Below are 23,369 nucleotides of genomic sequence, written 5' to 3'. Positions count from 1 at the left end.
TTTGGAACCAGAATTTCATACTAATGATGACTGACAAGCCCTGAAGACAAAAAGTTCATTATCTATAGAATAGATATAGGGTGAATCAGCACCACAAGATTTCCTTGCACAGTACGCCAAGCCCATCTATGGATTTCAGGCCTGCTCTGGGGGACTCAGAGGTTGGTTTCATACCTCTAGTCAGTGCCTTCCATGGGCATTTTGATATAGCTTTCCTCCTTTTATAGCGTGGGAGAAGGCATGCAACAAGGAAGTTTGGTTACAAGAACTGTAGTGAAGTGCTAGTTACCTAACATTAACTCAAACTTGGATTTTATTTCTTTGGCTCACTGAGAGCTTTAACTAGATATGATCCGAAATATAGGTCCTACCCCAGAGCAGGTTTGAGAATCACCACACTTAATTTAGAAAAGCATTAGAAGTCAGCATACTTTTGTATTTGCTACTAGAGTGTGGTTCATGAACTCTAAAACCACAAGATTATGACAGTGAAAGTTGGGCAAGTCAGGATTTAATTGAAACTTTTAACTCCGACCTCTCCCCTTCCCCTAAAATCCTACATGCCCACCTCTGGGGAAACACACCTTTATGCCTTCCTTGGGGTCCTCCCGTATGCTGATTTGAGAAGATCGTTCTCTAGATGGAGACAGCAGATCTAGAATATCCTCATTGTAGATCTAAAAGTATTTAAACAGAAACTCAGAACCAGAGGCCCAGGCAGAAGTGGACATGAAGCATGAGGGACAATACAGAGTCAGGCTGAACCATGCTAACTTTGCAAAACATTGCATGTTTCGTATTTGCTAAGACATGCAGACTTAATTTGGCCCCAGTTCTGTGAATTGGACTGGTGTTATCGTTATGCTCTATTTCTGCATTCATGCCCCTCTCCCCATCAACCAATGGTCTCTTCAGTGACAGAAGTTCCACAAAAACTGAGCACTCCACTTCACGAAAGGAAAAAAGGGCAATCCAGGAAACACTCCTTGCTCATCTTGGGCAGATCTTTCAAGAGGAAAAAGTGCAGCTGTGCTATCTCCATTATAAATTGCAACAGCACATTTTAGGAGCTGTTTCCAATGTTGCATGCATATCAGGGATTCTCAAACTATGGGTTGTGATTAGATTTGGCAAGCGTTGCCAGCTGGGCAGCTCTGAGCCGGATATGGCTGTTAAGGAGCCATTTGAGGCTTCTGCTGCTGCTGCTGCTACTACTCACTTCTCCAGCTCCTAGTCCCTGCCCTGCCTTGCCGCACTGAAATGGAACTCAGTGTAATTGGTTTAACAGCCAGCCGGATCCAGCAGTCAAACATGAAATTGAGTCCCTTTTCAGGGCGGCAGGGCAGGGAATTGCCTGTGCAGCTGGTGGTGGAAAGGAAACGGAGGACTAGAGGGAGCTATGCAGAGGAGGAGGTGGCAGCCTGGCGTGGAACTCATGTGAGGAACGCGCTGGGGGTTGAGGGGGTTTACAGCTGGGGGGCGGGGGTGGGCTGAGAGCCCATCTGGGCTCCACACCCCAGCTGCAGGGTCCCCTGCCGCCAGGGATCCTGCAGCTGGCACTGCTGGCCAGGGTCTGTGCCCCAGCCAGCTCCACCTCATCCCTCTGGCTGGGGATCCTGTGGCTGGCACTGCCAGCCGGGGGACTGTGGGATCCCTCTCCACCCCTTGGCTGGGGATCCCGCAGTATTCAAAGGAGTTTAATCCAGAGGGCCCCCAGTTTTGAATTGCCTTGGGACACAAAAATCGTTCTGACTTGTCAAAACGGGTTCCCATCTCAAAAAGGTTGGGAAACCGCTGATATAAGGATAGACTTAGCAGGCAGACATCCACACTGATGAGAAAAGGGTGCTATCCAATCTGTCCTTCATTCATGGAAAGTTATAGGTCCCTTTAGATTCCCTTTTTACCAGTTCTCCTGGTTCAGTTGCCACAACCTGACTCACTGGAGTGTTACAAAAGGGGGAAAAAAACAAAGCCCTAAACTATGTAAACAATCACAAGAAAGAAGCTTTACGATTTGGGGTGGGGTGGGGGGGAGGACTAGAAGCCTACTTGAATCTCCTTCCAGTCCCAGCCAAGCCTCTAGCATACGTGAGCTGAAGCTTGGATTTTAAGAACCTGGTTCCCTGAAGAATTTGACCCATTTAAGCTGCAAATTAACAAATTTGCTTTTAATTCAACATATTTTGAAACTGTAAATAGCTTTTACCTCCAAATAAGAGACTTTCAGGGTGAATTCCCATTCCAGCCTCCGTTCTTTTTCCTGAAAGAGCAGTTTGATAACACGAGGAATGACTCCAACAGTAGGTTCATGCTCTTGATCAGCGGTATAAGTCCCTCCCATAGAGTATGTTTTTCCAGACCCTGTCTGCCCATATGCCAATACAGTAGCATTATACCCTGAAGAAGAGAATGCCTGGAATCAGGAGGATAGGATCCTCTAAGAAGAAACCTTTCCACATCAGAGTACCCTAGGTATGCTTCTGTGTGAAATGTTCTCACAAGTGAGAATCTCCAGTTCAGAGAAGCACTGACATTCACCCTCTCAATTTGCACAGCATTAAATGCACAATTCATAGCCTGCTGAATCAAGAGCAAACAGAAAACAAAATGCTGAACAGAAATAGCTGCCTTATCTGGACTATGAGTTAGGACATGAGATTTGTTATTTAAACCCGATTCTAAAAGCAGAGGCCCAAAACAATTTTTAACTGCTCAGTCTTTTCCTCCCCATCAACATCTTTGGTAACCAGTCTCATAGTTGAAGTATAAAGTCATTCAAGTGCCAGTCAGCAGACCAAGCAATCATATGGTTCTTAAACACAGATCTGACATTTGAAGTCCATTCATTTTTTCTTTCCTTGAAGCTCAGTGAGACTACACAAATCATCACAGTAGCCCAGTGGAATGCCATGCTAACAGTAAATAGGCAGGATTTGGCACTCACCAGTGTAACCTGGGATTGATTTCTAATCATAGAAGCAATTTATATACATGGAGGGAAACAGTGCATAACCAAGTGATTTTTCCTGGCTGTTTTGGCTGTTTCACTTGACTTTGGGATGCATCCTGAACCCCAACCATATGGCTGACAGCATCTTCAAAAACAAATTTCACTTAGTTACTATGAACAACTCAACAAGCTCTCACCTTTGAAGATACCCCGTATCAGAGGGGCAACAGATGTATTGAAGACTTCCTCCTGCTCTGCAGATGGGTCAAACACAAAATCATATGTGAAGGATTTGTCATTGCCTACAATCACCTGTTAGAAAGATGAAAAAGCAAGTAGTGACAAATATATTGCAGTTTATGGATTCGCTTACTCGATACTAAATTCAGCTATAATTTGCAACGGTGCAAAAACTACAGAAACACAACTGACGTTAACGGAGTGATTCTCACGTAAGTGAAAGATTTTGACCCTTCAGTCAATACACCATATTCTAACCTGTGGCTCTTCAGGCACAAAGGATAGACACATCTGGCATCCTTCACTGATTTCTTTGGGGACCAAAGGGCGGCAGCGGAGTGCCACACGCACAGGAATCACTTTCTCATCCTCTTTCACCATTTCCGATTGAGATAGCTTCCCTTAAAAAGGAGGGAAAAAAACACAACCCACACATAAAATTAGATGCCTCTCACAGTAAGTATGCTCAACTGAATGTCCTTTATCCTGCTGGGCAGCTGCTCTTAGAATTAAGAAACATTCAGCTTCCAGACCTACCGCACTGGTTTTGTTTACAACTGGCACAAGTTGGAAAGAATCTGTGGTTCCCTTATATCACATTCACAGAACAAAGAAAGTTTACCCTTATAAGTGAAAAGTTATGAATCTAGCAGTTTCTGTATAATTTAACAAATTTCCTTTAAAAAATTAAGAAATGGGACATTTGGGGAAAGAGATGTTAATATTTATCCACTTAACCGTTAGCCGCTGTAGCAGCCGCCCCACCACCAGAGCAGAAGGTTGCTCCAGTCCTGCAGGGCCTGCCATGGGGGAGGAAGGGGAAGATCCCCAGCTGTGTTCTCCCCACCCCACAAATATAATAAATTACCCTGTTAAATGTTAGGTTTAACTGGTTAATTAAATGGAATTTTACATCACTACTTGAGGGTCATTTACACTAGAAGCACTAGAATGGCATAGTAACACCAAAGTGGCTGTGCTGCTCTATTGTTTCTGGTGAAGACGCTTTGTGCTGGCAGAAGGGAGCTCTCTTATTAGCATAATAAAAGCACCAGGCAGTAGCTATGTGGCAGGACAAGCTCTCCCACCAATAGAGTGCTGTCCAAACTGGTGCGTACATTGGCCTAATACCGACAGCAGAAGTGTAGACAAGCCCTCAGAATTGTAAAACAGAATCCCCCGCTGACATGAAGTAGTGACAGTGTCACCTACCCAAACATATTTTCAAGGCCTCTGATGCCGCTCAAAGCTTTTCCAAGAACCAGAGTAACTAGGGACAACACAATTAGTTTAAATGACTACTACCAAGAATTTTATGCTTAGCCTTGAAACTAACCAGAATCAGGTCATTTGATTCAGGAAAGGATAAACAGCAACAGAAAGAACTATGCTTGAAAAAGGAAGATGAAAAAAATACTAGGACAAAGGAACAGGCGGAATAGTGAAGACACCATTCTCTCTCTTCTGCTTTGGGTTTTGCTGAAATCTGTCATTGATATTCTGCTACTAGATGTCTGCAGCAGATGCTTTTCTTCTGTCTCCCAAAAATATGTCACTGCCAATGTTCCCTCTAAATATTTTTATCAACATGTGGATTAAATTTTGTTATATGCACTGAAGCATGTGCATCACCAGCAGAAACACATACTGCTGGCTGTGGACACTGAGATCTCTGCTACTTAACCAAGTGGCATTTCACTCACGGCTACCCAAGCACTCAAACTTACAGGGCTCACTGCTCCCCAAATGCTATTTAATTGAAGAGACTTTTGCTGCTTAAAAAAGTATAGTTGATTTTAAAATCATTTTAAACAGGAAAGCAGCAAGTTGAGCATATTCATCTGTTTCCAAAATGATGCTGATATGCTGTACAACTGTGCAAGTTGAATAGTAATAGAGAGGTAGCCATGTTAGTCTGTACTCTAACAGAACAAGCAAGCAGTCATGTATTGCTTAAAAGACTAACAAAATGATTTATTAGGTGATGAGCTTTCCTGGGACAGACCCACTTCTTCGGATCTGGAGATATGCAGTATAGTAACACAGAGATTCTGCCTGGACACTTAAAAATAATTTTGCTTCCCACCTATTCCAGTCCTATGTGTCTGATTGGTCGGTTTTTATTTCAGTTTTTGGATCTGTGTTATAAAACTGTCAATGCTGTACTGCATATCTCCAAACCCAAAGAAGTGGGTCTGCTCCAGGAAAGCTCATCACCTAATAAGTTATTTTGTTAGTCTGTAATGTGCTACATGACTGCTGGTTTATGCTGTACAACCGTCACTTGCTTGAGCCTCACTTTCTTTCACCTGTTGTGTGTCCAGTCACGATAGTCATAGAACAATAGAGCTGGAAGAGACCTAAGAAAGCCATCAAATCCAGGCCCCTGCTCCAAGCAGGGCCAAGCCCATCAGATCAGCCCAGCCAGGGCTTTGTCGAGGTGAGACTTAAACACCTCCAGGGATAGAGGCTCCACTACTTCCCTGGGTAGACCATTCCAATGCTTCACCACCCTCCTAGTGAAAAAAGTTTTTCCTAATGTTCAACCTAGACCTTCCCAACCGCAACTTGAGACCATTGTTCTGTGTTCTGCCATCCGTGACCGCTGTGAACAGCCTCTCTCCAGCCTCTTTGCAACCTCCCTTCAGTAAGTTGAAGGCTGTTATCAAGTCCCCCCCTCAGTCTTCTCTTCTGCAGACTAAACAGTCCCAATTCCCTCAACCTTTCTTCATAGGTCATATGCTCCAGCCCCGGTAAAGCAGCCCCATCATGCCACACCACCGACAGACACGCCTCTGCTCCCCGCAGGGGCCTTCTCACGGGAGGGATCGTGACGAACCGAGCCGGAAGAAAGCTCAGTAACACTCGTGAAGGGCTCCGTGGAGAGAGGCCAGCCGGGGGCGGCAGCGCTAGCGCCGGGCGAGACAAGGCTCCATTTGCCCACACGCCCCTCCTCCCCCAGGGAACGGGGGCAGATGGCGAGCGGGGCCGTGAAGCTGGCAGGGGCCAGGCAGCAGAGACGGCGCCGCCGGCTGGAGCGGGAGCCGGGATCCTCGCCTGCCATCGGGGACGGGGCTCGGCCAAGCCGGGCAGTCGACGGGATGCTGCTCCCAGGGGCACCCGTTTCTCTCAGCCCGAGGGGAAGCGGCCGAGCTCCGGTCAGGGAGGCGCTGCCCGCGCTCAGAGGGCCACGGTAACGCCTTGGGGCAGCTCGCAGCACACACGGGGCTGCACAGCTGCCGAGAACGGCTGGGCCAGGGAAGAAATACCTGCCGTGGCGGAGGCCCAGCGCCGCGGGACGCTCGAACGGAAACGGACCGTCCCCTCGGACACTGCTTATCCTCGTCCCCGAGCTTTAACCGCCAACATTCAAACCTGCCCCGCCTGCCAATCGCAGGGGCACGGCGTGATGCGTCATCGCGTCCGAGGGACACGTACCCCTCACGTCGCTTGGCGGGGTGGCAGCTACGAGCGCTGTCACGTGAGTTGTAGCGGTCACATGACCACGCTGCGGGTGTGCGCGAGGAAGGTAGAGGGTGCAGCGGGAGGTTGGGGTCGGGCTCTTTCCGGCACAGTTGCGAGTCACGGTCGATCTGGATAACTGGGTGTGGAGGAGCTGCGGGCCGGGTCCCCTCTGTGGAGAGCAGACTCCTGTCTTTTCCCTGTAGCTGGAAGGGCCGCGCTCTCCGTGGGGTGGGGCTCAGGTGCTCACGGCGCTTTCTCCCCAGCAGCCGCTCCCGCGATGGACAGTAGGATCCCCTATGACGATTATCCCGTCGTCTTCCTGCCGGCGTATGAGAACCCCCCGGCCTGGATCCCTCCCCACGAGGTCAGTGCCTGGGCTCTCGGCGCTCTGAAAAGCGGGCTCCTGGGCACCGGGGAACTCACTACAGTGATGCAATTTTTCTACTCGGATCGAGCTGAAGGGCTGCTTCCTTCGAGAGCTCGGTTCCGTCTCTTCGAAAATGCCTTGTAAACCTTTACAACCATAGATGGTGCCAGTGATTTTCTTAGAATGAGCTAAGCTGCCCTTTTCAGGTTGGGTGGACCGAGATGCAGACTGGATAAATAGAATACGTTGCAAGTTTTTGGGCTAAGCATCCTAACTTATTTAATTCATCTTACACCAAGAGCTTGGTCAGCCTTGTAGATGGGTAAGGCCAGTGGTCTGCCCAAGGAGCGTGTAACTCATGTTTTAATGGAACTCCATCAAAAAGGAGGGACGACATGAGAACAAGGGTTCACAAGTACTCACTGAAGGACTGGGGTCTAAATAAGAACTAAACCTCATAATACAAAAAGCTTTAACTACAAGTTACCTTAGAAGTCACAACTTGATATTGCTAGAATCATCTATGAATTAAAATATTTAGTGAAAGTCAAATTTGGTTTTAAATTTGTGGTGTTCACAATTAATCAGCCGGTAAAGGAGAACCAAATTAGCTGAAACCACAAATTGCCTAATGGAGTCTTTCCATCCAAACAGGTAAAAGCACAACAAAGTAAACAAGGTAAGGTTTTTTGTGCTGGTTATCTCATGCATAATTTGTTTCAGAAGAAATATTTTAAAAGGGTATCTCTGACTTCTTCAGTAGTCTTTTGAAATTGTGTTCCTGGTCTCCTCTTCCCTTCTGTTTTAAAATAGTGGTCACAGTCCCCTTTATTAACATGGAGCTTCTGTTTGCAGCACCTACTGGAGTTCATCGGGTTGATTTGCTTAGGTTGCTGACTTGTTCTGGTTATTACAGGTGCCTCCCACGATTAAAAATGGCAACCCTCTTTTTTGCTTGCAGCCACCACACCTAGTTTCCATGACTAATTCAAAGAACCTGTTTAGCCCATAGCCATTTAGTCAAAACTTGACCAAAGCATTTCCTGGCTACTGGGCCAACATAAATGCAAATGTTTCAGTGTAGAGGACACTGCTGTGCCATGGTGTTATAGATGGGTTGGGGGGTGGCAGGAAATGCATGTCCTGCTGTCCTCTCAGTCCCACCATCTAGACTGCATTGATCTACAACAATTGTCATGTTGTCATGTCCAGCTACATTTTGGCATTCCTGTTGAAAGGAGATGTTGAGGTTGTAAGGTTACTGGGCCCTGGCCCTGTGAGTTAGACAACTGGGTCTCTTGGGTGGATCAAAAACCCTAATTTTGGGGGGAACAGGTTGGTGCCTTTTGTAAGGAACTGGTTGAGAAGATGTGGTATGCTTAAGGTCCAGTCAAAGCCCTGAAGAATTGGTCTGATGTACCCCCCACATTCAACACATCCTTCAATATTGAAATATAGTGGATTAACAAAACAAAAAAGCAGTCCAGTAGCACTTCAATGACTAACAAAATAACTTATTGGTGATGAGCTTTCGTGGGACAGACCCACTTCTTCAGACCATAGCCATACCCTAACAGACTCCATATTACTATTTATAGTAGATTAACATGATACAAACCAGGTTGATGTTAGATGCTAGCTGGCACTACCCTCCCCTAGCAACCAGCATCTAACAGCAGAGATCCTTGTTTATCCCAATTGGAATAAGGCTGTCAAACTAGTTGTGGCACCCAAACACTTGGTCAGTGTGGGTCTCCATTGTGCTGAGTGCTGTACAAAAACATATGAAGAGAGAGACCTTTCCCAGAAAAGCTCATAGAACACCACAAGTGAGGGTAATGAGCAGATGATGGTGTATGTCTGGGGGAGGCAGGGAAGGGTGGTGGTAATAGCAATTAGATCACATGGTATCACAGCAAACCCTAGATTTAACAGACATCAGAAATAATGGACACCATCTGCAAGTCCCCCTGCCTCCTAACCAAATGCTGGAGACCCACCAGGGCTGGAGGAAGTGCTGGAGGGGCTGGGGCCAGAGGAGCCAGGGGAAGGGGGCTGCAGCAAGGCACAGGAGCTCTCCTCCCCCAGTCCCTTGTGCATGGAGCACGTCAGCGCCCAGCCACTGCTTCCTCCAGTGGCACTGAGCAGCAGTCATGGTGTCGGAGGCTGCTACCCACTGGCAGGCTGGGGGTGGCCGTGCTCTACCTTTGCATGGGCGGCTTGGAGCAGGGGACTGGAGGAGCCCCAGCACTGAGCTGCGGGAGGTGGAAGGGGCCAGGCCACATTCAGTTCCTCTCCTGGTAATTGGGAGAGGGAGATGTGAAGGGAAGAATGGAGCAGGAGGGGAGAAGGGGAAGCAGGGGACAGGTGAGTGATGGGCTGGAAAGGTCAGTGCATCGTCATACAGTATAACCATTTGGATATAATGGACTTTGGGCATTAATGGACACTCCTTCCCCCCATTAGTCCATTAAACTGAGGATTTACTGTATAGAGAGCTGCATATCTCATAATTGCAAGGGACCTTGAGAGGTCATCAGGTCCAGTCCCCTGCACTTGAAGCAGGACTTTTCTTAAAAAAAATCAATTTGCCCCAGGTCTCTAAATGGCCACCAAGGATTGAACACACTCAAACCACTGAGCTCTCCCTCTCTGCTGAATGTAGCCTTGCTGTGCATAAGCTGGCCTTGGGATGGATATAGCTGTATCTCAGCAGATAATGTCAAAGACATAAGGCTGTTGGGCAACTAGGATTCTGCATACTTTCACTTACCAGAAGCATCACAATCAAAATACATCTTGAAGGGCTTTTGAATAAAATTCTTATATGGGGTGCAGAAAACTCTCTGAGAGCATCGTGCTTCCCACTGCTTTCAGTTCTCTTACACTCACTTTGCATTTTGCAGAGAATTTACCACCCTGACTACAACAATGAGTTGACCCAGTTCCTGCCTCGCACTATTGTGCTGAAGAAGCCTCCAGGAGCTCAGGTGAGAACTCCTAAGGCATGGTACTATCCTTTTCTATGGGCTGACTCCTGGTTGTGGCCTGACATCTGTACTTTAGGATGTTCTTGTTCTACTGTGGCAGGTTTGCTTCAGTCCAGGGCTCCAAGACACACAATGCCCCATAGTGTTACTGTCCCACAGCTTTCTTCTCCTGAGGGGAGGGGAGGTATGAGTCAAATACAAATACCACTTGCATCTATAACTTCCCAGGGAATCTCTTGGTAGTGAAGGATCAGTTCAAGCTCATCTCTCCCTGCCTTTGCTCTGCAACAATCACAATGTCATTCTATTGATAGGTGAAAAATCCTACTCATAGACTAGTCCAGTAGAGGTATTGGAGGGAGGAGATAACCCCACCTCATTCTGTAAGGATGTCATCCTTTTGGCATATGCTAAAGATGAGTTTGGAGGGTAATGAAACTCCTACCAAGTGACCTGCTCTCCTATTTTTACCACTTGTTAAAATGTTTCCTCAGAGAAACTGTTTCTAGATATTGGGAACCAGGCTGTGAGCTCTGTTGGCCTGTTCTTAGGTGCTTCTGGGAGGGAAGGGAAAATCACTGCTGCCCTAAACAGAAGGGTGATGGCTGATAGGGCCATCCTCCTCTGCCTCCCCATGGATGTTGTGTGACTGAAGCACACAGCTGGGACTGAAAAGCAGCTTGGGGTTAAATTTCTATTTGGGCTTTTAACTTCTGCCTCAGTTGCTCAGCTGTAAAATGGGGGTGATGCTTCACAAGGTGGCACAAGGGTTGCCACAGAGGTACTAAGATTGATCCTAACTCTGGTGTCCAGCCCACTAGCCCTGTGTGGCTAGTTGGTGTGAACAGTAAATATATTTTCAGAATAACATGGTAAGTTTGCATCAGAACTGGTTGGACACCCAGATCCCTAACTGCTTCAGGGTATCATGTGACCCCATGGGTAATGACTGCTGGTTCTGAAGGGCAGCTCCAGTAGCTGGCAGTAGTTCCCATTTCAGTAAATTGCTAACCCTGCTTTCTTCTTACAGCTGGGCTTCAACATCAGAGGAGGAAAGGCCTCCCAGCTGGGCATCTTCATCTCCAAGGTGTGTCAGTCCCTGTACCACTTTCTGTAGCTGCATGTAATGTGTTTAGGTCTGGACAAGCCAAGCCAGCTGAGTAAATCTACTTAAATCTGACTCAGACATTACATGGAGCTCCAGAACCCATTGCTGTGAATTACCAACTGCCAAGGGATCAGCAGTTGGAAAACCTGGCTCATAGAATCCTTCTGTTTGCAACACTGAACTCCTTATCACACCTGTAGTTCTAATGTGATTCGTGTCTGACCCAAGTGCCACACCTTGCTGTTTCCTGAGTGGAGCAGAGGTGGCCACCCCCATGGGGAAATATAAAGACAAACTATGGGGATCTAACTTAACTTGTCTGTGGGTGTGGACTGACAGTTCTACATAGTCTGAGATGTTGGTTGACAGGCTGTGCCTTCTCTTCCATTCCAGGTGATCCCTGACTCAGATGCACACAGAGCAGGGCTGCAGGAGGGAGACCAGGTCCTGGCAGTTAATGATGTAGATTTCCAAGACATTGAGCACAGCAAGGTGAGAGCTGCTGCTTCTGTGAAGAGGGGTCATCTATTTGAGCTCCACAGAGAAGAGGGGATAAAGGGAAGTAAGGGAGGAGACATGCAATGAGGAAAGCTGCTCCTGTCTCCTTGTGTACCCCAGCCTGGACTCACCTGCAAGATAAATGCAAGTCTAAGCAGCATGCTCCTAGACCTCTCTTCCTGCTGACTCAGTGTGCCTGTGGGAAACTCCCAATACCCCTGTATAAAATAGAATGATCTTTGTCTACTTTGTGGTTCCTCAGTAAGAGCTCATTCTTGATTTTTAACAAGTGAGCAATCCTAGAGGGAAGAGTACAGAATTGGTAATCATAAGCTTGATGCAGGATGGGTAGAGGAGAAACCTGCTTAGTCTGTTATGGTTCATGTCTGACCCATCAGAGTTAATTGCATGATAACAGGCTGCATTTAACTTGCACTGATTACTGCTACTGTGTGCTGGGGTTGGAATATCCATCTAGGTTTGAGAGAGGTGGCTTTGGGGCAGACCCCTTAGATTAATTTCTGCCAGACCAATCTACTAATTTTAGTGACTCCTTGATGCTGTTTCCAGGCTGTAGAGATCCTGAAGACTGCCCATGAGATCATCATGCGAGTGCGTTATTTCCCCTACAGTAAGTGCCTGTTAACTCCCTCTCCTTCCACAACAGCTATTTCAGGAAACCTGATTTGCCAGGATTTACAGCATCAGGCTTCAGAGGCTGTGTTGATTACAGCTAAACAAATAAAGCTTTGGAGTCAAACGAAGGGTTAAAGTAGCAGGCTGCTGATCAGAAGCAATTGCTGTTTTGGTCTCTGATTTTATACTAAATTCGAACAGTAAATGAGTGAGATCAAGCACCTGCATATAAACTGGTTGTATCCTAGCAAGCCAACGCTTTATGTAATTCAGCAGCTTACACAGGTTCTTAGAACTAGCTGTTCCAGAGCAATATCTTCAGTTATGGCTACTGAACCAATTGCCAAGTTAAGACTAACAGTAGACAATGGTTAAACATTCTCAGCAGAGGAACAGTACCAAATAATTTGTTGACTAGGTGACTTTTTAAAAAAAATATCTTAAGACTCTGTGTTAGGCAACCAAAGATGCAAAGCACCAAAAAAAAAAGTCAAGAGGATATTTGAGCCAAACAAGTATCCTTCAGAAAACATATCTAACACTAGTGAAACCATGGGAGAGAAGCAAACTTTGGCAGTTTAAGTTGGATGGAAACTAGACAGTAAAAAGGCAATTTGAAGAGCAGATAGCTTCACTGTTGTATCCTCATCCTCTTATTTCCTGATAGCCTAGTAGACCCAACAGTTCTCCCAGGCATCCTACATCACAGATTTAAAGGCTGGCTAAGTTATTTCTTTGCATCAGTCTTCACAATGGAATCTGGTGAGGGAGAATGCCTGAGTTAAGTAAGAACAGGTGTCAGAACTAGATGGATTTGTCAACTTATTCTAGCACTTCTGACAAAGAATCCCTAATTTATTCCTGGATTTAGCTCTACTTTCAAGAGTGCTGGAGAAACTTTGCAATGAAGAGGCTGAGCTGCCAATAAGTATGCCATCACTAAAATCCTCTGCTAGAAAGGAGTCCAGTGAGTGATATTTTCAGGATAATCCTGGACTTTAGTCTTATCGCCCTTATAGTAGAATCAACCAGTTTCTCATTACAACTGACATTTGTTCTGTAGAGAGCAATGCCTACACTCAAATAGCAGCACCTGAACCTATTTTCTATCCTGCTGTATTAGCCACACTAACACCCATTTTCCATTCCAGATTACCAAAGGCAGAAGGAGAGAACTGTTCACTAGACCTGTCCTTGATGGGGTTCTCCCCAGTAATGCATGCTCTGCCCCAATATTCATTGCGTCACAGCAAGACGACTGTTCGCCTCATCATTGGGGAGATTTGACACATTAGATTTTCCTTCCAGTTTTAGCTTTGGGCAGAGGTGCAACTATCCTGTTGGTGCTATGGGCCTCTGCTCTCACAAGATCCCAGCTCTACTGTGTGGATGGACACAAACTTCCTGCTGTTTGCACTGTGTAGCCAAGGTTGGGGCAAGACAGAGCTGGGCTGTAATTTCTAGTTCCAGGCTCAATCACTGAGCTGAAGAGCTTGATGGAGAAGTGGGGTATGCTGAGGAATGAAGGGTGGCTCCTCTGCTCAGATCCATACCTATGGAGTTTGTCTCAGTGTGATTGCCTCTTTTAAAAGGAGGTTTGTGGATGCTGCTCTTGCCCTTCTCACCAATGAGGCATGTGGTCAAGGAGGAGGGAGGGTTTATTTATATATAGAACCCATGCTGAGCCTTGATTTAAAGCATAAGACAAGGGGACCATGGTGCTGAGTCAAACCTAAACATAAAGCAAGCTTTTGCTTTCTGGTATGGGTTGGAATATCTTTTGTCCTATCCCACATGCAGCGCATTTAAAAACTGTACACCACTAATGAAGCATCATTGCTTATGATGAAGAGAAGCTGGCAGGAGGCACAGCCAAGCTTTTGTGCCTCTGCACAATTTACCATCTAGCAGAGTTTCCTTTTGAAGTGGGGTCTGTATCTTGTTCACAGCACAGTAGCATTTGTACCTGAGGGAGACAAGAGCTCTAAGATAAGAGAATCAGGATAGGGGGTGCAATTACTGCTTACTCCTTCACTGCCACTTGCTGCAGCCTGATACTGGCATATTCCTCAATTCTAGAAGGTGAACAAGGCTGGTCAGCCCCTGACAAATCCCACACCTTTCAAACTTGTAATTTCTAGGACAATGGTTAATTGGGATCCAGGGCTGAGAGAAGCTGATTTCATTCTAGCCCTTGTCCTGGATTTTAGGAATATGGCATTGACTGTATCCTCTCCAGCTGTGGGAGGGGATTCCAAGTCTTGCTTGCTGTGATCTAGCACTAAACACACCCATGCTCTGCTAGACTCCTTGTGTGATGCTGCTGCTTTTATGGATATTATCTGAGGACTCATCCTTCACTCCAGACTATCACACACACCCATGTTGTAGGATTCCCACCCAGTAGTACACAGGGGAGAGATGCCCACACTTTTCATCCCACATATTCCATCTGGAAAAGCCAGTTACACAACCTGCTACTCTTTAACTGAATGTTACATGTTTATGAAGTTCAAGACAACCCACCATGCCCCAGCTGGAGAAACATATTGCAGTTCCTCTCAGCAGACTTCTTGGCAGGCACCCCACCAACCAGGTGGTGTCATCATCCTCACCAGCTCCTTTGCTCTCATCCAACAGACTCTGGGCCTAGTAGGTCTGCCTTCCTAGACTGGGATTTGTTTTTAATCACTTTGTACCCAAATGTCTAATAAAGAAGTTACTTTTGAAGTCTGGCTCCTGTACTATGTTTTAATTCCCTCCCAGGAAGTGACTGGTCTGATTAATTGTACCCACTCACTCCCCAGACAGCAGAAGTGCAGAGAGCACAGCTCAATTGAAGGCTAAAACTATGCACAAGACTGTCCTTAACTTCTGCAGCTGCAGGCACTGAAATGGACACTTGTTAGCAATTGCCCACCATTGTTATTACTGGTTCGTTTTCAGTAACAATTGTCTATCAAAACTGAATATGAGCTGGTAGATTCACTGCTACAGACCAGCTGCACCAAAGAGCAAGAAAGGCCTTGGGGATAAGACTGCATTTGCACAGTAGAGATGGTGAGTGCATAGGACCGATGTCCTTTCCTACTAAATGGCCTTCATAGCACACTCATGGATGCAGTCGCACTGACAAGTAGAAGGAAGATATTCTGTTATTATTACAGCCTCACACCCCACAAGTCCAACAAGCGCCTGGAAGATAACTGTACCTCTAGTCTCACCTGCTTCAAAGAGCAGGCATTCTGGGGGCAGGTTGAGTAAACAGATCCACACCCAGCCTCTCAGAGCCAACACCTAATGTGGGTTGCAGAATAGAGTGCCATGAGCAAACGTGGTACATTTAGTAGTGCTCTCAGCATAGACAAGTATTTGCACAGGGCCTTTTAACAGGAGATTTAAATCAGTATCTCTCAGGCACCTATGGCCAGAGGAGCTTGGTTTGGCCTTAACCTAAATCCACATGGTTAATTAAAAAACAAACCCACAGAGAGACAAGCCCTAAAAATTTATCACTGAACATTTACACTGCTCATTTGCTAAGAGCAGGATCCTTTAGTGCAGTGCTAGCTCTCGCCTCTAGGACTCAGTCAACCTAACCATGCCATGGGTATTCATAAGCCTCTGACTGCTAGAAGGTGGGATTGGACAACAGACTGGATCACTGAGTAAATTGCCCTGTTCTGTTCACTTCCTCCAAAGCATATAACATCTGCCTCTGGCAAGAGAGAGGAGTGAGTGGTGCTGTCTGAAAAGCCTTCGGGCACTTAAGTACCATGCTTAAAAAGAGCACTGCCCCAACACACCAAAAACTATTGGTAAAAATATTTAAATAAATGGAATTTGATTATTGCTTAGAGATGATCACTTTTTCAATATCTCACAATCATGTTTTTAATCATTTGACAGCCTAGTCACATGTCACCTTGACAACAAAGCCAACCTCTTCTCCTGAGAGTACCTGTCAGCACAATGGACTCCAGGTGCTCCAAGCTTCCCTTCAGCCACAGTCCTCTGTTCCCATCCTGATGGGAAGAAACAGCTATCTGTGCTAGAGGCCTAACCATGGTCTCTTGGCTCATGACAGGAAGAACTACAAACAGTAGACAGAAAAAAACATTTTCCCCCTTTAATGTAAAATTGCAGGAAGAGTCCAAAAAAGTCTAGAGCAGCATTTCTCGTGGAAGAAAGGCAAGCAGCATCAGTTCTCAGAACCACTGTCATCCTTCACCTCTGATAGGCTGCTTTCGTCAATGTTCTCCAGCGAGGCACTATGCTGAAGTGCGAGGTCTGACAGCAACATAGTTGGGAGCTTGTTCTGCTCGGGATACAGCCAGGGCTTCACATTGACATTGTGCTGCTGTTTCCAGGAGGGATATTTCAAGCAGGCCTTATGCATCTTCTTAAGCATCTGAAAAGAGCAGAAAATGGAACCAAGAAAATTGTAAACCGCCTAGAATCTGACGACTGCTAGACTCCATGAATTTTCTTATATACTTAATGCTTTGGAAAGGCTGAGTTCTGTGCAGTTACCTAAGCTAGGTAAAGAGGCGGGCCTGTGCCCAGACAGACCAATACTGCACATTTTCATACAGGAGTATTTTCTGTTTGCTTGTATAAGCGATCAGCATCTTCAATAGATTTAAGATATCATTGTGCTTCAGCTCCTCCTTTGAGGGAGACAGCTTTTTGCAGATGGAGAAATGGAGGCTGAGCTAAAATTTCAATTACAACTTGGTCAAATGCAGTGACTGAGCTGGTGACAGAACTCAGGATGCACAATCCTCTGTCCCAACTTCACTTGTGCCAAATATATTTACCCCAATGCCCTGCAATCCCAACTGGTGCCCTCCCTGCTATTCCTGGAGCTCTGAAGATGTTGCACCTCATGCTGAGCCCACTGGTCACAAGCTGCGGACCAAAACCAAAACCACCGCGCACAGATTTTTCACCTCTCTGATGTATCAGAAGTCAGTCATTGGAATAAGCAAGCCAGCACATTCTAGTATCAAACCCGTTCCCATTTTCTCCACTTCCCAGGCCTGTCCCAGAAAGTCAGAGGGTCTGGAAAGTCTAAGAGCAAGTTAGTTGATCTCAATGAACTGCCAGCCCCTTTCCTTCATCTGTGAAAGATGGTTAACCCCTATCACCCCTCTACTCAGGAGCTCCTTCACTCACCCTTGGTGCCACATACTGAGAAGCTTTATTCACAACCCACTTTGGCAGCTTCCCTAATGCATAAAAAAATAGAGACAATCATTAGTGAGCCATGGCAGAAGAATACTGTATTTGTGCATGTGGTTTCACCCTGGCAATGCGCCAGTACCTCCCCACAGTACAACTGCCAAGCTGCAAGATGACCTGCATGGCAAGCTGCAAAGTGACCCCTAGATTGATGCCTAAGAGAGAAGTGTATGGAAAGAAAGCAATCCCATTTATGCCCTGAATAAGAAAGCAGAACTTCTGTTCACTTATACCTCAACTTGCCCAACCCCCTGGCACACCCCCAATGAATGCAGAGCCTGACTTACCTTTGGGGTCCACCTGAGCCAGGTAAGTCAAGGTGCAACTGTTTGGGCCAGTTGACTGCAACAAATATCCCGCCAAGATAGAAACAGCCCTTACCAGGTCCTTTCGGGGAGGATATTGCTGTATGGTGAAATAAGATACTCAGACCCTGTCTCCCTGGATTGTTTCTCTCAGGCCTCATGCTATAGTCCCATTGCCATGGGTATAATCTAGAGGCTCAGACATGGCACCTGGTTGGTAAGGAGCTAGCTGGGCAGTACAGATCCCACAATAATAGAGGTCTGTGCGCTCCCAAGGAACTCCTTGCCCAAGGAGGCTGTGAAGGCCAGGACCCTATTAGGGTTTAAAAAAGAGCTTGATAAATTTTTGCAGGTTAGGTCCATAAATGGCTATTAGCCAGGGATAAAGTATGGTGCCCTGGCCTTCAGAACAAGGGCAGGAGATGGATGGCAGGAGATAAATCACTTGATCATTGTCTTCTGTTCTCCTTCTCTGGGCCACCTGGCATTGGCCACCGTCAGCAGATGGGATGCTGGGCTGGATGGACCTTTGGTCTGACCCAGTATGGCCATTCTTATGTTCTTAAAGACACACAGGGACTGGCAATCTACACAGCAGTGTCCAGTATGCTCCACGTTCACCACATGACTGGGGCAGCACAATGTGGCAAAGTGCATCAGGAGAGCTGCACACGTGGGGCACCCCTCTGGCCGCTCCATACCATGCCCCACCCAATGGTGGGACAAGCATGTGATGGCAGCAGTGGAGGCAGCTCCTCTGGCCCCAGTGGGCTCCAGCCACATTCCAGTGGGGCTCATGTGGTGGTGGCGGGCGACGGCTCCAGCCATTAAGGGGCTTGCATGGCACAGCTTCAGCCTGGAGTGTCTTCTGTGAGTAATCTGGGGAGAGGGAGGTGCCTGGCGTAGGGGGTGGCGGCACCTGGCCAGTGGGTGAGGTGGGGCAGGGAGGACAGCAGAGATCCCTTACAGTCTTTTTGGGCAGCACTGCACTAAGACATGAGTAAGGGCATGGACAGGTAAACATGCAGCTCAGGTTCATGAAGGCCAGAGTCACATTCTGCTCAACAGAGCCTCCTTGACTTGTAACTCAGACAAACCCACCCAGCTCATGACTATAGCTGTGGGATGGAATCATTCATGAAGGAGGCATCTGAACAAACATTACTGCTACTTCCATGGGTGCATGGAATTAAACTCTTCCACCCTCCTCCTCCTCCTCACCTGACTCACCGGATGTTTGACAGAGAAGTTGATGATCATGAAAGATTTATCCTCAACCTGCCAAGATCGCAGTGTTACCACATCTCTGTTCTTTAAGGGCTTTGGACACTTCCCTAACCAAGAAGGAAGTAAAGTCATTTCAGCTGTCCCAGTGGTCAGAATCTGAGAAGTGCAGTCACACTACGGGGTTTCTACTTTGCCTGCACTTGGTCATCAGTTAAGGTTAGTGATCTCTCTCTCTCCTGCCACTGTATCTCCTGATCTCCTTTGTGCCCAGCTGCCTCGTTAGTACCCTGAGGGCTCATCTATACTTACTGGATGATTGACCACAGTGCAGTCAATTTTCCAGAGTTTGATTTTGCAGCATGTATTAAGACACAGCAAAACTGATCTATCTGGGCTTAGTCATCGACCCATGTACTCCACACTATCGTGTGGAGTAAGGGATGTCGGCATGAGCCTGAAGAGCCCTGGACTACATTAGCTAAGAAAGTTGATTTGGATAGCTAATGATGTAGCCAGAATTGCATATCAAAAGTAGACTTTCTACCCTAGTGTAGAGTCACATAACGAAATGAGCCCAAGGTGTGAACCTTCCTCTCCTGGTAGCACACTGGACTTTCTGAGGCATGCTGGTGTGTGGGAAGCCAGCCCTTCCCTGACCAGTCTGATCTATTCAGAGAATACACAGTGGGTTCAATCTTTGCTCCTTCCTACTGAAGGAGACTGGATGGGCCCTCCAAATGTTTAAGCTGAGGATTTCAATTTGCACCTCATGACACACTCAGCCAAACAGAGCAGCCCCCTGAGCAATTACTCACAGGCATAGTAGCCCACATCGGCGTTGGCAGCAAGCCGCGCAATGTCATGTGTATCAATGACGCTCATGTCCCACTTCCTGCGATACTCAGTGTCATGCAGCACATCATAGACTGTCTCTGCTGGCACATCTTGGATGTCAATACGGCACTGCAGGCAGGAGGAGCAGGACCATAGTCAGGACACAGACTAGGGCTGGACCCCCAACCCTGCAGTCCTCCCAGTTGCAGTAGTTGACTTGGTTCATGAGTAGGGGAAGAGCTCCTCACCCTCTGCTATGCTCCTACCTGTAGGGAAGTGTGTCAGCCAAGCCATCACTACCCTTTTATCAAGTGCTGGAACACTCCACTCCCAGCATCTCAAAACACTTTTGCAAATACCAACCCATTGTGAGGAAAAATGATAAACAGAAGGAAGCAACTCACCGAAGATCAAAAATGGGGATAAGGACAGAGGAGGCTTTCCAAAGTAAAAATGCTTATTGCCTTTGAATCATTCAGCAGAGACAGAAGTTCAAACAGATCAGTGATTAAAAGCCTTGTCTTATACCTAGACAAATCCCAGTCCACACAGCAACCAGAATCATGAACAAGAAGCAGATGCCACTGGCTTCCATAGGTAAGGTACCACCACACTTTTCGAGCAGAAGAATAGAGAAGGGAAGTATCCTAGAGAGGAAAGCAAGTCAAAGTGTCCAACTCTGTCCAGTCTCCCAATGGAAGCAACCAGGCAGATAGTCAAGATGTTGAATCTTACATAGATGACAGCAGCCCCCCCACCACTTGTGATCTTGGCCATGATTCATGGGGCAGATGGTGGGTCTAGGAGATCCCAAAAAGAATATTTTTCCTTTTACTAGTTCAGTTTAACCTCTAGCTACAATCCCATCACCCTCTACCAGACTTCACCACTTATAGTGCTGTTTATCAATAGTCAATGATTTACAGAGCAAGCCTAACACAGACTACAATCTCACCACGGCACAACTCCACCACCACTCACTATGTTGTTCTGCAGCACGAAGGCAGAGAAGCCTCCTGGGGGGAAAGGAGGCTGTTACCAGGGCAAGTTATTGAATTGGAAGAGATAATTAATTAATACATCTTACTGGCCACCTTCTTGGGAAAGTCACAGATTGGATTCCTGACACTGGAGTAGCAGGTGCCACTCTGGGCACCTAAATTGCACAGCAGGTAAAATGGACTCAGAAGAGCACATAAGCGATAGAGACAATTAGAACAAACAGGGCTCCACTATGTATTTTAGGTTTACACAGTTATTCTAATCCCAGCACAGACAAGCACACACTGGGGCAGGAGTCCACCAATTCCTCGGGGGCCCAAGTTTCTGTCTCTGCAGGAGACTCCCCTTCCCCCAGTTTGAGGCCCAGGCCCAGCGCGCACTGACACCGTTAGCCATAGGGAGTCGGGATTATAAACAGCCAAGCCGAGGGTGCAGAGCCGGAGCTGAGCATCAGGCCATCCACCAGCTCCCAGAGAAGCTCCAGGAGCGCCAGACAGCCTGCAAATGACCTCAGCCCCGCCCCGCCAGCCCGCTGCTAACCTGCCCCACCCCCCACCACGGGGCCTTCCCCCGGCTTCCGCCCCCGCTCACCTTCACCCTGTGCACTGCGGGGCCGGTGGGCGGAGGCGGCTGCCCCCAGACAGCGACGCCCTCCCGGCTGTATTTACTCTGCCAGCCGCGCTCCTCCTCGCACTGGGCGCGGAAGGCCCAGAAGACGCCGGCGTCAGGCACCTGCACGGGCTCCATGGGCGCCGACAAGCGGCAGGGGAACAGAGTCCGGTACCGTCGAAAGCCACACGCCGTCCGAGTCCCATACGCAGTTGGAGCAGCAACCGCCAACCCCGTACTCCACCCCTGCCAAGTCAGCCCGGCTTCTGCCCGCTCCCGATTGGCTTCACATCATCCACTAGCCGCCAATCAGCGAACAATATCGGCCAGGTGCGCCGCTGTACCCGCTGATTGGCTGCGATGCCCACGACTTCTTTTCCTGATTGGCCGGCCCCCACGCGGGCCCCTCCCTCCCCACCTGCCGACTCGGGACCGGTGAGCTTTTTAAAAACCGAGGACGGGCTCGGAAGCCGAGACAACCCGAAAGGGGCCGCGCCCCACGTGGCCAGGAGCTGCGGGCGGGGTTCGGATTGGCTACGAGGATGGAGTGTCAGGTGGGGATTGGCTCCTCGCGGGGAACGGCTGAGCAGCACGCGCCCCCAGCCGGGCAGGGCTGGCCGCGGCTCCGCGTAGCTGTCCGGTGCGCACGTCAGGGTGCAGCGGCGCGAGGCGGCTTGTTCGCCTCCCTGCGGAGCGGTGTGAGGCGGGACGTGGGTGTTGTGCCCTGGAGCCTGCCTGGACTTTGTAGCCGTTTCCCCGGCTCTGACTCGGCTGCTGTCCCGCCCCGCTTCCCCAGGAGACTCGCTCGCGCCTGAGGCAGAGCGCGCTGAGTTCCCGCCCTCTCCCCTCCGTGGGAGGGCGCGGCCTGGGGACGGTTGGCCCCTCACCAGGGGAGAGGGCGGTTAGCTCTCAGAATGGAAGGAAGAGGGAAGGTCGTTGAGAAATCAGGCCCCAGGGACCGCCCGCCTCCAGGAAGCACGGGCCGAGGCCAGTGAGGAGAGCCCGGGCCGCCCATTTCCTGGGTTAGACTCCGGGCCGGAGCCAAGGAGACGACGTGTGTCTGACTGAGCTGGGAGCTGAGCCATTCCGGGGGGAAGGCGGCTGCAGCCAGACTCCTGCCCGAGGCAGGGAGCAGATCCACGCTGGAAGCAGGGCTGGATCCACAGAGCCGGAGGCAGGGCAGCAAGGAGGAGGGCTGGAGCGGGCACAATGAGCAACAAGCAAGAGCAAGGGGGACCCTCAGTGGAGGCCCCATGCAAGCAGATTACACCAGGCAAGAGGCTTTGTGTGCCAGACTGGGATAAGCTGACGCTGGGAGAAGGGTCCTGCCACCCAGAGTAAGCATCTGACCTGCAGTCCAACCAGGGCCTGAGAGGGAGGCCTGGGACTTACGAGGAACAGATTGTGACCTGGTCTGACGTTTCAGAGGCATTGTGAGGTCTCCATACTATAGAGAAAAGTGTTTTCCATTAACCCTTTGCATTTTTCCTTATTTTTAACCAATTGTCCAATAAATTATTTGCTTTGGACTGTATATAATGATCATTGGGTGAGGGAAATGTCCAATGAGAAGAGGGTGCCCCAGAGGAGGGACACCTTAACTCCTGACCTTGGTGACTACAACGTTGAGGCTGAAGAATACCGGGCCCAGGCTTGTTGGGTTTACACAGACTCTATCGGACAAGAGAGTGGAGTGGAAGGGGAGCCCTCTGGGTGAGCAAAGCCTCTGTGTAAAGGATGTGAGAGCAGGGATTCAGACCCTTCTCTGGACCATTTCTGTGGGAGAGTGTGAAGCCAGGAAAGTTCCCCCGAATAGCAGGACCATTCTCCCACATACACTAAGAATTATCTGTAATTACAGAAACAAAACATCAAGTATTCCTCAAACACT

At 48.1% G+C, this 23,369-nt stretch overlaps 3 protein-coding genes across 8 annotated transcripts in view; 1 reads left to right on the top strand and 2 right to left on the bottom strand.

Moving 5' to 3' along the window:
- Positions 1 to 3,574, bottom strand: part of KIF4A (kinesin family member 4A) — a 35,867-nt gene extending 32,293 nt beyond the window's left edge. For both annotated transcript variants that reach the window (XM_075007694.1, XM_075007695.1), the window contains exons 1-4: positions 3,452 to 3,574; positions 3,151 to 3,265; positions 2,210 to 2,400; positions 585 to 677 (exon numbers count right to left, since the gene is read on the bottom strand). In XM_075007694.1, the coding sequence (XP_074863795.1) occupies positions 585 to 677; positions 2,210 to 2,400; positions 3,151 to 3,265; positions 3,452 to 3,574 (522 nt within the window). The remainder of the gene's footprint in view (positions 1 to 584; positions 678 to 2,209; positions 2,401 to 3,150; positions 3,266 to 3,451) is intronic.
- Positions 3,575 to 6,686: 3,112 nt separating this feature from the next.
- On the top strand, positions 6,687 to 14,987 carry PDZD11 (PDZ domain containing 11). Of its 3 annotated transcripts, none has more exons than XM_075007656.1 (7): positions 6,687 to 6,707; positions 6,925 to 7,022; positions 9,932 to 10,015; positions 11,046 to 11,102; positions 11,517 to 11,615; positions 12,192 to 12,252; positions 13,409 to 14,987. In XM_075007656.1, the coding sequence occupies exons 2-7, from the start codon at positions 6,936 to 6,938 to the stop codon at positions 13,441 to 13,443; spliced, it is 423 nt and encodes a 140-aa protein (XP_074863757.1). In that variant the 5' UTR covers positions 6,687 to 6,707; positions 6,925 to 6,935; the 3' UTR covers positions 13,444 to 14,987. The 3 variants fall into 3 exon arrangements, with proteins under 3 accessions (XP_074863757.1, XP_074863755.1, XP_074863756.1); XM_075007654.1 differs by having other exon boundaries at positions 6,698 to 6,722; positions 6,922 to 7,022; XM_075007655.1 differs by lacking the exon at positions 6,687 to 6,707 and adding an exon at positions 6,710 to 6,722.
- Positions 14,988 to 16,372: 1,385 nt separating this feature from the next.
- On the bottom strand, positions 16,373 to 23,011 carry LOC142020071 (START domain-containing protein 10-like). 3 transcript variants are annotated; one of them, XM_075007660.1, is made up of 6 exons: positions 21,538 to 23,011; positions 19,849 to 19,996; positions 19,028 to 19,140; positions 17,789 to 17,906; positions 17,436 to 17,488; positions 16,373 to 16,668 (listed from the first exon to the last, which is right to left on the bottom strand). In XM_075007660.1, the coding sequence occupies exons 1-6, from the start codon at positions 21,682 to 21,684 to the stop codon at positions 16,459 to 16,461; spliced, it is 789 nt and encodes a 262-aa protein (XP_074863761.1). In that variant the 5' UTR covers positions 21,685 to 23,011; the 3' UTR covers positions 16,373 to 16,458. The 3 variants fall into 3 exon arrangements, with proteins under 3 accessions (XP_074863761.1, XP_074863759.1, XP_074863760.1); XM_075007658.1 differs by having other exon boundaries at positions 21,461 to 23,004; XM_075007659.1 differs by having other exon boundaries at positions 19,037 to 19,140; positions 21,461 to 23,002.
- Positions 23,012 to 23,369: the final 358 nt, after the last annotated feature.

The sequence above is a fragment of the Carettochelys insculpta genome, chromosome 13 (genome assembly GCF_033958435.1).
Source record: "Carettochelys insculpta isolate YL-2023 chromosome 13, ASM3395843v1, whole genome shotgun sequence".
Classification (NCBI taxonomy): domain Eukaryota; kingdom Metazoa; phylum Chordata; order Testudines; family Carettochelyidae; genus Carettochelys; species Carettochelys insculpta.
The sequence above is the reverse complement of the archived record's forward strand: the minus strand, read 5'-3'. Positions and strand labels throughout refer to the sequence as shown.

Bases quoted from the DNA above. Each gene is read 5' to 3' on its own strand.
- LOC142020071 (XM_075007658.1), bottom strand. From the start codon at position 21,616: ATGGAGCCCGTGCAGGTGCCTGACGCCGGCGTCTTCTGGGCCTTCCGC. The intron at 19,997-21,460 runs GTGAGCGGGGGC...TCCTGCCTGCAG, and splicing joins CCGCAGTGCACAGGGTGAAG to TGCCGTATTGACATCCAAGA. The intron at 16,669-17,435 runs GTGAGTGAAGGA...TGCTCTTTTCAG, and splicing joins CTCAGTATGTGGCACCAAGG to ATGCTTAAGAAGATGCATAA.
- PDZD11 (XM_075007656.1), top strand. From the start codon at position 6,936: ATGGACAGTAGGATCCCCTATGACGATTATCCCGTCGTCTTCCTGCCG. The intron at 10,016-11,045 runs GTGAGAACTCCT...TTCTTCTTACAG, and splicing joins AGAAGCCTCCAGGAGCTCAG to CTGGGCTTCAACATCAGAGG. The intron at 11,103-11,516 runs GTGTGTCAGTCC...CTTCCATTCCAG, and splicing joins TGGGCATCTTCATCTCCAAG to GTGATCCCTGACTCAGATGC.